Source organism: Lithobates pipiens, unplaced genomic scaffold (genome assembly GCF_037356315.1).
Source record: "Lithobates pipiens isolate NorthernLeopardFrog02 unplaced genomic scaffold, aLitPip1_a1.2 Scaffold_23, whole genome shotgun sequence".
NCBI classification, from domain to species: Eukaryota; Metazoa; Chordata; class Amphibia; order Anura; family Ranidae; genus Lithobates; species Lithobates pipiens.
The window spans coordinates 95409758-95422503 of NW_027507785.1; the positions used below are offsets into that span (position 1 = coordinate 95409758).

Sequence of the window (12746 nt, forward strand, 5' to 3'; positions counted from 1 at the left end):
TCTCCGGCTCTCCCGTGCTGCCCGTCGCATGGGTACAGAGAGGCCATTGCCCGATAGTGGGCTGCGGTCCTGTGGTTGAGGACCCCTGGGACTCAGGGGTATGGGCCCCAGATTCTGGGCTATAGCCCCAAAAGTCACCCCCTAGCCTCTGGTGGCTGTCACTGAAACCGGCCCACTGAGCCATCGGCCCACTGGAAAACTCCCAGTAATCGCAAAAGCCAGTACATGCCTGCTGGAAATTCAACATGGCACCTCATGGTAAAGAACTCTCTGAGGAGCTGAAAAAAAGAATTGTTGCTCTACATAAAGATGACCTAGGCTATTAGAAGATTGCCAAGACCCTGAAACTGAGCTGCGGCATGGTCTAGCATCTAGCATCCCCCAGCTCCGTGATGTCGTCATGGAGGAGTAGAAGAGGACTCCAGTAGCAACCTGTGAAGCTCCAGTAAACTCCATGCCCAACAGGGTAAAGGCAGTGCTGGAAACAAATGGTGTCCACACAAAATATTGACATTTTGGTCCCAATTTGGACATTTTCACTTAGGGGGGTGCTCACATTTGCTGCCAGCGATTTAGATGTCAATGGCTGTGTGTTGAGTTTTTTTGAGGGGAGAGCAAATTTACACTGTTATACAAGCTGTACACGTACTACTTTGCATTGTAGCAAAGTGTAATTTCTTCAGTGCTGTCACATAATAAAATAATCATAATTATCATAATAAAATATTTCCAAAATGTGAGGGGTGTACTCACTTTTGTGAGATACTGTACCTTCTAGCGATTTTTTTTCCCACTTTCCGTGAGTTAAAGAAAGAGAAAACAAGACCACAGAATGCATTTGCAGGTCGTACTTGTCAGGTTACCTGGTGACTTTAAAAATCCTCAGAAGTCGGACACATCGAAAGACAGATATTCCAAGAGGGGACATAATCTCCAGCTCCACTAAGATGGTTTCAGTTATGCCTCCACACACCACGAAGCAGTCAAACCGGTTAAAGAGGGAGACGAAGTATGCCTGAAGGCCAAGACTGTACATCTTTACCAACATCTCACAGGTGAAACAGGCCAGTAGGACCTTATTTGCTATATCTGGAAAACAGGCATTTGGTTAGAATAACACAGAATTCTATCACTATAATTCTATTGCATGCAATTTTCTTTCTGATTCTGTGATTTTATCAGAATTTGGTAAATGTCATCTATCTGGCTGTGTGTATGTATTATAGCTGTACAAGAATACAAATCCTTTGAAAGGTGAAACATTGAATATATATGTATTTCAACTGTTTCAGTACTAGCAGTACCTTATTGTCATGATATCAATGTACAGTGTATCCTATTTTATTCCATCAGTTTTAAAATATATGTATCACTAAAATCTCATAGAAGCTTTAACATGTTTGATCATTTAAAATCGAATTTTCTAAATGTATAAATCTGTGGCTTTCATTTAAACAATACCTGGTCTTTCCATCCTGGACACGATTTTAGGATACTCAATTCCCTCACCCTCTCCCAGAATTATCAGACAATTATTATCAGTTCTTCCTACCCTGGACATGAATTTAGGAGAATGAATCTCTATGGACACAGGATGTGGGGGACGTGGAAGATGGGGACTAGGAAGAAATATTAGAAAACTGTAAGGTGGTATCCCCTAAGATCTCTGATCATCTTATACAGCTATGTATTCTTCATAGAGCCTATGTGACCCGTATACAAGTTACCAGATATCACCCCTCTCGTTCTTCCATGTGCCCTAGATGTTCAGATCCCAGGGGGACTTTTTCATATGCTATGGGATTGCCCAGCGGTTAATGTTATTGTTTCCAAGTGGTCCAATTTTTGCATGACAAAATAGGTTCGCCCCTGACAGTAAACCTGAAATTGTGTCTCCTAGGCTTATTCTCTAATCCAGATAAATATGGGACCATCTTCCTTTGTTGCCAGGAAATTAATTGGCCGCTCCTGGATGCAGGCATTGCCTCCTACATTTCAAAACTGGGTCCATGAAGTTAACTCCACCCTTCCATATAAAAAAACATATTTATGTTAATAGAGGGTGCCCAGCCAAGTATAACAAGATCTAGGACCTTTGGCTGGCTGTCCTGGACACGTGTTCCTAAGCCTGGGCTTGGTGTTGGGTGAGGGTTGTGCATCACATTATAAACCTCTGTATTTGTAGATGTGCTGCATATCATTGCCAATGGTTCTCCATTCCAAAATTATCTGTCATCTTCCATAATGAGTATTTCTCTGTGTTGCCATATGCTTATCGATTTGACTACATAACAGTACTGCTAATGTATTTATTTTGTTTTCTGTACTCTGATTGTATGACTACTATTTTCTCAATAAACAACATTTCGAATGTAACAAAAAACAATACCTGGCAATCCTGACATTAAAGTAGAGATTTAGGCTATATAACATTCACCTTTTAAATGCTGCTGCTGCCCTTGCTCCCTATCATGCTGCATATAGTTAAGCCTAAAATGCTATGTATATACCTTTTTTCCTTGTTTTCCTATGCAATCACATTTCCGAAAAGCCACGACCCTCTGCCATCACACAGAGGAGTTGGTCAGGTGATGGCACAGGAAAGTGGAGAAAAAAAAGGTAATTACATTGCATTTTGTGCTTAACTGTATGCAGCGTGAGGGCAATCGGGGGTGGCAAAATTTAAAAGGTGGAAGTTGTATAACCAGAACTTCTACTTTAAGGTCCTTGTTCAAGCACTTCCTGTTATAGGGTGGCAAATCTTTGTCCCAATCCCCCAACCCTGCTCCTGTGTTGTCCCCCAGTCGCATCGGCTTCTGATGAATATAACACTTTTTTTTTTTAACACATGCAAACCATCTATTTTTTTTTATATAAGGTGCTTTAGCAAACTAAAATCTACTTGACTTGTAAGGAAGAAGTACCCTTGTCTCTCCACATGGGGAGACTATGGGGAATAGGGATTTTAAAGTGCCAAAAAATAACCAAAGTAACACAACAAATAAAATAAAAAAATGATATAAAGTTGAAAAGTGGAGTAAAAACTCAATAAAAGATAATATCTCATAAATGTAGACATGTACAATAATTGTCTGTGCAGCAGAAAAGAGCGAGAAGTATATGGATTGACGCTTTTCACTCTAATAGCTCTTCTATGTTGTACAGAGGGTTAGTGTATATGTCTACATTTATGAGATATTACCTTTTATGGAGTTTTCACTGCACTTTTCAACTTTATATAAATATATTTGTTATTTTATGTGTAGTGTTACTTTGGTTATTTTTTGGCACTCTAAAATCCACATTCCCCATAGTCTCCCCATGTGGAGGGCCAATGGGACTTTTTCTTTACAAGTTTTGGCTCCCCGTTGGGGATTGTGCCCAGTTTTTTGTAACAAGCTCTCCCACCCAATATCCACTAAAATCTACTTGAATACTTCTGGCCTAAAAAGGAATTACTGAAAAACATCTAGCAGGTTAGGTATGATTTACATAAATTGTGTTTCTTCTGTTCATACATCAATCCATTCTCTTTACATACAACCATTTATCAAGTTTTACAGCCCAACTCTGGGAAAATGTAAAGTGATCCCTTGCAGTGGGGTGCACCTGCACAGTAAGGGTTAATAGCTTGTTTTGTCTAGGGGAGAAGAGGGGAATCGATTTTATTTCCCTAATCCTCCACTCTTCTGGTAGATTGTGCTTCCCCGTGCTCCGGTCTAGCTGCAGGGAGGAGCACAGGATCAGGTAAGAAAATATTTTATTGTTCCCCTGAACCAAAATTAGCAATTTACCCTTGCAGTGCAGGCACAGCCCCACTTGAAGGGATATTTTTTTTAGAAGGAATATTTTTTTAGTTGTATTTGCTTTCAGTAGAAAAATATAATAATATATAGAATTGTACCTTGTATTTGTGTTAGCCAATCTGGTTGATTATAGTGCTCAGAGGAGATGGTCAGAGTGTTGAGAAAGACCAAGATTATAACCAACCAGTAAAAGGAAACAGATTTCACCGCAGCCCTGCACCTTCTTCTGTTGAACCGATTCCATCGACGCCAGCGCCGACTACAGACAGATCATCATAGAATTATTCAAAAAGACATTAAGGACTTCAAGCACTGAAAGTTAATTATGATATAGGCCCATTTATCAAGGAACAACTAGGGACATAAATAATGAATATAATGTTTACATACCTGCATTTAGACTTGGATAATGACTGACTAAAAAAAAAAAAAAGAGAGAGAAAAAAAAAAAATATGAAATACAGTAAAGCTTTCCCAGTTAGACAAGTTCACGTAATCTGACGTTATCACTACAAAGTCTAATGAGATTTAAAGTAAATTGCAGCCAGTTTTGGCGTTAGAAGCTCTGCCAATAAGTTATTGCTATCTGTGTCCCCAACAGGGTAGATTTCTTATCACTTCAGTGTATAGTCACCAAAATAAGCAATAAGAGGGTATTTTAAAAATGAAATATGACAATATTTTTAGCAGTGTGGAAAAATATAAAAAATCTGTTTGTTTATGATTGGTACATCCCATCGGTGACAATTCACCTTCCTTCCTTTTTGGTCACTAAGATAGAAAGTGTGGGGAAATCCCCCTAATACAACGAAGACTGCAACAAAAACCCACCATTCCAACCTTACCTATTCAACCCAATAAAAAAAAAAAAAAAAAAAAAAAACACACTCTAGCTAGAATTCCCCTTTAGGCTGGGTTCACACTGCAGCGATGCGGGAACGCCGCAAATCCGCGGCGGGTTCCCGCATCGCATACCTCCCGGCGGCAGTTCACACTGCCCTATGCGAACTGCTGGGAGTGTCAGTGAAACGTTAATGACACCCCCAGATCAGTTTGCATATCGCAGTGCGATCTGCAAACTCGGACAGGAATCGGATCGCATGGTGTGAACACCCATGCGATCCGATTCTGCTGCGGACCAAAAAAAGGGTCCTGTGCGAGTTTGGGGCGGGTGCGATGCGAATTCAGCCATACTATCTGTATGGCTGAACTCGCATCGCACAGAGATCGGATGTGATTTGCACTGCAGTGCGGTGCGAATCACATCCGGTTCTCATAACCGCAGCAGTGTGAACCCAGCCTCAGAAAGCTTTCTTTTAAAGCAAAACTCTAGTTGGGGTAATGATTGCTTTTATAGCGTCAGGTTTGACACATACATTTTTCATTTGCAAGCTGGATGGAGCATGCCTCGTGTGTAATGACCTGTATGTTGTTTAGAAGTCATAGAAGCAAGACATTAGGATTGATTTACCAAAACCGGAGAGTGCAAAATCTGGTGCAGCTGTGCATGGTAGCCAATCAGCTTACAACTTGACAAAAATATCTGGAAGTTGATTAGTTTCTATGCAGAGCTGCACCCGATTTTGCACTCTCCAGTTTTAGTAAATTAACCCCATTGTTTGAGAAATGCTTAAAGTGTATATACATCTATAATTATAAACCTTTTCTATTTGATCCCTTTGGTCTGTTAAATATACCATTGAAAGCCTTATGTTATATTTGTTTATAAGTGATAAGTGCAAAAAAAAAAAATTCTGAGCTTTCCTATGTCCTTTCCATACTTGTTATCTCAATGGCTATTAAAGTTGAGCAAAAGACATCGGGTAGGCTGACACCGCTCAGTCCACAAAGCTGTTTGCTGTCAGCTTATCACAGGACTTAGGACCTGAACACATTTCTGGCAGATCGATGGGTATTTTTTTGTACTTGCAGAGTCTTCACTGGGAAATGTGCATGCATTGAAGAGATGTGCTGCATATGATTTTTGTTTATTTTGCTGTGACAAAAGCATCCAAGTGTTTCTTATGCCGCGTACACGCGATCGAATTGTCCGGCAGACTTAGTCCACCGGACCACAGTACACCGGACAATTCGATCGTGTGTGGGCTCCAGCGGACTTTTTCATCGTAAAGTCCGGCAGACTTAGAAAGTAGTTTTGACTCAAAATTTGTCCGCCGTACTTGGCTTTCAGCGAACAATCCATTCGTCAGTGTGCTAGTCCGGCGGACTAAGAATGACGCATGCTCTGAAGCAAGTACGAGAAGGAAGCTATTGGCTACTGGCTATTGAACTTCCTTTTTCTAATCCCGTCGTACGTGCTGTACGTTATCACGTTAGAAATTGCCGGACTTTCGGAGTGTCCGCGTGTGGCCAAGTCCGTTTGTTATAAAGTCCGGCGGATTGTTTGCCGGATTGTTTGCCAGACCAAGTCGTATGTACGCGATTCGTGTGTACGCGGCATTAGACCTCCATTCACAGAAACTGTACCAAAGCTTCCATGAATGAAAAGTGATCTATAAGTCATCTCATTAATTTGCCTGTCATCCATTCATGGATTTATTTTCATTGATGAAAGCTATTATTATTATTATTATTATAATACAGGTTTTATATAGTGTCAACAGTTTGCGCAGCACTTTACAAAATAAAGGCAGGCATTACAGATACAAAACAATTTGGTACAAGAGGAATCAAAGAGCCTTGCTCGTTAGAGCTTACAATCTAAGAGGGAGGGTCACGTGATGCAAAAGGGGGGATAAGCTGATGGATGAAGTAAACTGTGTATTAGTTAGAAGAAGGATAGACTTCTTTAACCACTACAATACAGGGCACTTTCGCCCCCTTCCTTCCCAGCCCAATTTTCAGCTTTCATCGCTCTAGCGCTTTCAGTGACAATTGCGCGGTCATGCTACACTGTACCCAAATGAAATTGTTATCATTTTGTTCGCACAAATAGAGCTTTATTTTGGTGGTATTTATTCACGACTCCGTTTTTTATTTTTTGCGATATAAGCGCAAAAAAGCGGAAATTTGGAAAAAAAACAATATTTTATTTTTTCTATTTTAAAAGAAATCCAATAAAATCAAATTTTGTCATAAATTTAAGCCAAAATGCATTCTGCTACATGTTTTTGGTAAAAAAAATTCCGTTAAGTGTATAATAATTGGTTTGTGTGATCACGGACATATGTACGCAAATGATCATGTACATATGTGTGCAGGTGATCACGTACATATGTGTGCACATAATCATTGGGACAAGTGATTTTAGTGGGACATATGTGGGGGGCATGTTTTTATTATTAGGGACATGTGTTTTTATTTTTTGGGGACATGTATGTTTTGGGGACATGTGTGTTATGGGGACATATGTGGGGACTGTGTTTACACTGTGTGGTGTGTTGTGTGTTTACACTAGACTGAAGATCAGTGAGTAAAAAGCTGTAAAAAACAGCTCATACTCACTGATCATCAGCCGGTTGCAGCAATCTGCTCTCCTCTCCTCAGCGATGACTTCTGTGTGAGGAGAGGAGGAGCCGATTGCCTAGCAACCGGCTGTTTGTTTACATCACATGACGGCCGTGATTGGACACGGCCGTCATGTGATCAGGAGGGCCAATCACAGAGCCCTCCTGCCGATCTGAGATGCGCCGTGTCCCGGAGACACGGGCGCATCGGGATCGCGCCGCTGCGCGGGCACGCGCGCGCGCGATCCCGCTCCTCCTGATGGACGTTCCTTAACGTCCTATCAGGAGTAGACGGCTCCCACCCGGCCGTATATGTGCATTGGCCGGGTGGGAAGTGGTTAACCGCTTCCGGACCAGCTGTCGCAGTTTTACTGTGGCAGGCTGGCTCCCCTGAGCGAAATCACGTTACTCTATGTGATCTCGCGGGGTCCAGATAGCAGGCACATGCGTGCCGGCTGCACAGCAGGGGTGCTCGTGTCTGACAGTCGCGATGACTGCTGGCCACGGGCGATCATGAGCAGGAGACACAGAACAGGGACGAGTGTGTGTAAACACATACTTCCCTGTTCTGTTCTGACAGGAGTGACAGATCGTGTGTTCCTATTAGCTAGGAACCATGATCTGTCACTTCCTGTAGTTAGTCCCTCCCCCTTCAGTTAGAATCACCTCCCAGGGAACACAGTTAACCCCTTCACTGCCAGTGACATTTTTACTGTAATCAATGCATCTTTAATCGCACTGATCGCTGTATTAATGCCATTGGCTCCAAAAATGTGTCACAATTGTCCAATGTGCCCGCCATAAATCACAGATCGCTGCCAATACTAGTAAAAAAAAAAAAATTATAAATAATAAAAATGCTATACATCTATGCCCTATTTTGTATTTTTTTAACAAAAATATGTAGAAGAATACATATCGGCCTAAACTGAGGGAAAAAAATGTTTTTTTTATATATTTTTGGGGGATATTTTATAGCACAAAAAATAAAAACTGCAGAGGTGATCAAATAGCACCAAAATAAAACTCTATTTGTGGGAAAAAAAGGACGTCAATTTTGTTTGGGTACAACGTCGCATGACCATGCAATTGTCAGTTAAAGCGACGCAGTGCTGAATCGCAAAAAGTGCTCTAGTCAGGAAGGGGGTAAATTCTTCCAGGGCTGAAGTGGTTAAAGAGAAGGGTTTTCAGGGATCCTCTAATGATGAATTGATTAAGAGATTTGGGAAGGGAGTTCCAAAGAAAGGGAAAAGCTCGGGAGAAGTCCTTGAGGCAAGCATTATAGGAGGTGATAGAGTTGTGGATTGCTTTGTAAATTGTTGTTAGTACTTTGAATTTTATTTGTTGGGTGAGCGGAAGCCAGGTACAGCCTCTATGAATGAAGGAGGGGGGAGGGCATAGTTGGCACTCTTGATGGGTCACAGGTTCAGTGCTGGTATTAACCCCTTGCAGCACTGGAAGATTATGGCTGTAGGGTATGAGAGGGGGCAGAAGACTACAATGACCAGAATAAAGGATATTCTGTAATAAAATTAGTGCTGATTTTTTTTTTGTTTTACCTAAACTTAACTTCATTAAGTATTTGGCGCATACACTACATCTTTGATGTAAATAAGGCACCAAGATCAATAAAACAATTACTGAATTATTATAAAATCCTAACATGCAGATAATGACTTGATCAGATCACAGGTGACAGGTGATGTTCAAATGAGTCTCTTTATCACAGAATACTGCATTGACAAGTATGTTTGTTACCATACTAGCATATTTAATATACAGCAGACGCCCCTCTACCTGTCCATCTGGCTTATCCTGGAGGATAGCATTGGAAATCTGATTAATGGCTTTTGCCTGCAAGATCAATTAGTCACAAGTGTCTGTTGCAGTGTAAAGGTCTCGACTTTCAGGCACTGAAATTTAAAGGAAATGATGAAGTCATAGGCCCTAATCTGGTAATAAGGTTTGGGTAGATCAGGGATGAGACTTCTCCTAATCATTTTGAGAGATTGGAACATATTTCCCACAAACATAGCTGGCTGTCAAAATACAGTGCACATAGGGCAGGGTAAGAATATTGCACAAGTGACTCTAATGCCCTGTACACACGGTCGGAAATTCCGATGACAAAATCAATCAGATTTTTCCCCACGGATTTTGGCCCAAACTTGTCTTGCATACACACGGTCGCACAAAGTTGGCGGAAAAATCAGATCGTTCAGAACGATGTGACGTAAACCACGTATGACTGGACTATAAAGAAGGCAATAGCTTTCATATCGTAATTTATTCTGAGCATGTCTGGCACTTTGTGCGTCGGAATTGTCTACACATGAGCAGAATTTAAATGATCGGATTTTTTGTCGGAAAATTTTAGATCCAGATCTCAAACTTTGTGTGTCAGAAATTCTGACAGAAAAAGTCAGATGGAGCCCACACATGATCGGAATTTCTGACAAAATGATACGATCGCACATTTTCTGTCAGAAAGTCCGACCGTGTATAATGTACAGGGCATTAGAGGTGTGTTTTAAAAAAAAATGCAGTTTGGCTATCTTAGCATTTGCACCACTGTCACAAATAATGTGTCTAATATGTGTATTTCATATTATTGTCAGCTTTATCTAGTGCCCTTAATTTGGCATTTACCCAATTGTGGCATTTTAGGAAAACACCGCATTATGGCCACTAGATTGCACTGACCATCACAGGAAATACACATATTAGACAAATTATGGGATTATTTGCAATAACTGTGCCAATGCTAAGACATTCACTCAGTGAATCTTTTACAACCCCTGAAATTCCAATGGAACGTTCCGAACTTACCACATACTGCTGCAACAGCCACCACCTTCTCCTTCTGTACCAGCAGTTTCAGTATTTACTGATTCTGTCTCACTGGTTGGCATGCTCGCTGTAGAAGAAAAAAAAAACACCACTTTAATTTTTTTTTAGTAGGATGCATACAATTCATTCATCTTGCATTCATCTTGCAAATTGTATCTGACAATGCACACAGGAGTACCATACAAGGTGGCTGTAGCATTTCATTTTGTTGTGTTGTCATTGTCAAGTTAAAAATATGATCTTTGTTCTAGGTATTGGAAGAGTTTGCTTCCCATTGCTTATACAAGCTGTTTTTAACAAATCCTTTTTGCAATCTCCATAAAGCTTTGTTCCACCCAAGCAACTCTTTCTTTTCATACAGGTGGAAGGAGTCATCCAGATGTACTGTATGTCTTTCTTGGCACTCTAAGTTCCAACCATCTACCGTGCTATGGTAGAATTCTAATTTTGCTTGATACATATACATATATAGTGTCTCTTAGAAATACAGAAAACTAGTGGGTGATCCAGCCCATGAGTTACATAGTTACATAGTAGGTGAGGTTGAAAAAGACACAAGTCCATCAAGTTCAACCTATGTATGTGATTATATGTCAGTATTACATTGTATATCCCTGCATGTTGCAGTCATTCAGGTGCTTATCTAATAGTTTCTTGAAACTATCGATGCTCCCTGCTGAGACCACCGCCTGTGGAAGGGAATTCCACATCCTTGCCGCTCTTACAGTAAAGAACCCTCTATGAAGTTTATGGTTAAACCTCTTTTCTTCTAATTTTAATGAGTGGCCACGAGTCTTGTTAAACTCCCTTCCGCAAAAAAGGTTTATCCTTATTGCGGGGTCACCAGTATGGTATTTGTATATTGAAATCATTTCCCCTCTCAAGCGTCTCTTTGCTAGAGAGAATAGGTTCAGTGCTCTCAACCTTTCCTCATAACTAATATCCTCCAGACCCTTTATTAGCTTTGTTGCCCTTCTTTGTACTCGCTCCATTTCCAGTACATCCTTCCTGAGGACTGGTGCCCGGATCTGGACAGCATACTCCAGGTGCGGCCACATGAGTGTCCAACCACATGAGATAAATGTTTAAATAAATGACAACACAAGAAATGCATGTAGCCATATACATCAAGTGTTGCATCTGGAAATATATATATATATATATATTTTTTAAAAGACAGCTGATCTGACACATATATCCGATGAGAGCTGTCTACATGAAAAGATGAGGATCATCGGGTAAATGATCCTGAGAGGTTACTTGAACAATGGCTTGTGACCTTTGACTATCCAGCTGTCATGAGTCATACCCATCTAGATTTACCTGCTGCAATAGCCACCATCTGCTGTCAGCAGATGCAAGCAAACCTCTGTTCACCTCAATAGAAAATGAGACTCCTCTATACATATGACACATACAGAAACATAAAAGAGATGGCAGGAAAAGACCAAATGGACCATCAGTCTACTCCCCTTCCCCGTTTTATTAACATTTATTTATTTGCCTTCTTTCTTTCCTAAAATAAAAAAAAAATTCTCAGTGGCAATGAACTGTACACAGTTGAATTCCCTTGTTTCTTAATGTGCATCCAGCAAATACTAATGTTGTGCATATCAGTGGGCTGTACCGAACGCAATGTAAAAACGGGCATAACTTTTTTTTTATTAACGTACATATTGTAGATCATTCATATTTCACATGTTGGTAGAATAACTCTTCCTCTTTAGTAACTCTTCTTTTTCACTGCAGGTAAATAATTGATTCGAAGCAGAAGCAACATGCCGTCATTGAGTTATTGATGAAGAAGGGATGCAGGCAGTCCACATCCACAGAGGGCTAGAGAATGTTTACGGAGATGACACCATTGACAAGAGTCACCAATGACAAGACATTACGCTTGTCAATAGTGTAATCTCCGTAAACACTCACCGTAGCTTTCGGTGGAGGTGGACAGCCTGCATCCTTCCTATGTTAAGAACTCAATGACAGCACATTGCTTCTGCTTGGAATCCATTATTTACCTGCAATGAAAAAGAAGAAGAGTTACTATAGAGAAAGAGTTACTCTGCCAACATATGAAATCTGAAAAACCTTTGTAAGTTAATAAAAAGGTGATGCCCAGTATTGCATTGCATTCAGTACATCCCTTGCATAAGAACCTCTGATTTCCACAGAGGTGAATAGAGGTATTCTTGCATCCCCTGACAACCCCTAATAGTTGTCTAAATAGAATGAAGCTCAAGATTAAAGTGGTCCTAAAGCAGAAGTTTTTTTTTTTACCTTCATGCATTCTATGCATAAAGGCTAAAAAACTTTCTGACTTTTCAGACTCTGCTCTCTGGCTCCTCATTGGCTGAGACACAGCAGCGGGAGCCATTGGCTCTGTCAATAACAGCTAGGGAGGCGTGAGCAGGAATGGAGCTAAACTCTGTTTTGTGCTTCTTATGGACACACAGAGTGGGGCTCGCTGGCAAGCACACACAGCCACCCCTATAGCAAGCAGCTTGCTATGGGGGCACTTGGCAGGAGAAAGGAGCCTAGAGTGCCAACAGGGGACCAGAGAAGAGGTGGATTGGGGCTGCTCTGTGCAAAACTATTACACAGAGCAGGTAAGTACATGTTT

At 40.9% G+C, this 12746-nt stretch overlaps 1 protein-coding gene across 15 annotated transcripts in view; it reads right to left on the reverse strand.

Moving 5' to 3' along the window:
- CACNA1D (calcium voltage-gated channel subunit alpha1 D) overlaps positions 1-12746 on the reverse strand; it is a 540723-nt gene that overhangs the window by 209501 nt on the left and 318476 nt on the right. For all 15 annotated transcript variants that reach the window (XM_077452074.1, XM_077452065.1, XM_077452061.1 and 12 more), the window contains 4 exons: positions 10103-10190; positions 4197-4223; positions 3905-4065; positions 864-1089 (listed from right to left, as the gene is read on the reverse strand). In XM_077452074.1, coding sequence (XP_077308200.1) covers positions 864-1089; positions 3905-4065; positions 4197-4223; positions 10103-10190 — 502 coding nt within the window. The remainder of the gene's footprint in view (positions 1-863; positions 1090-3904; positions 4066-4196; positions 4224-10102; positions 10191-12746) is intronic.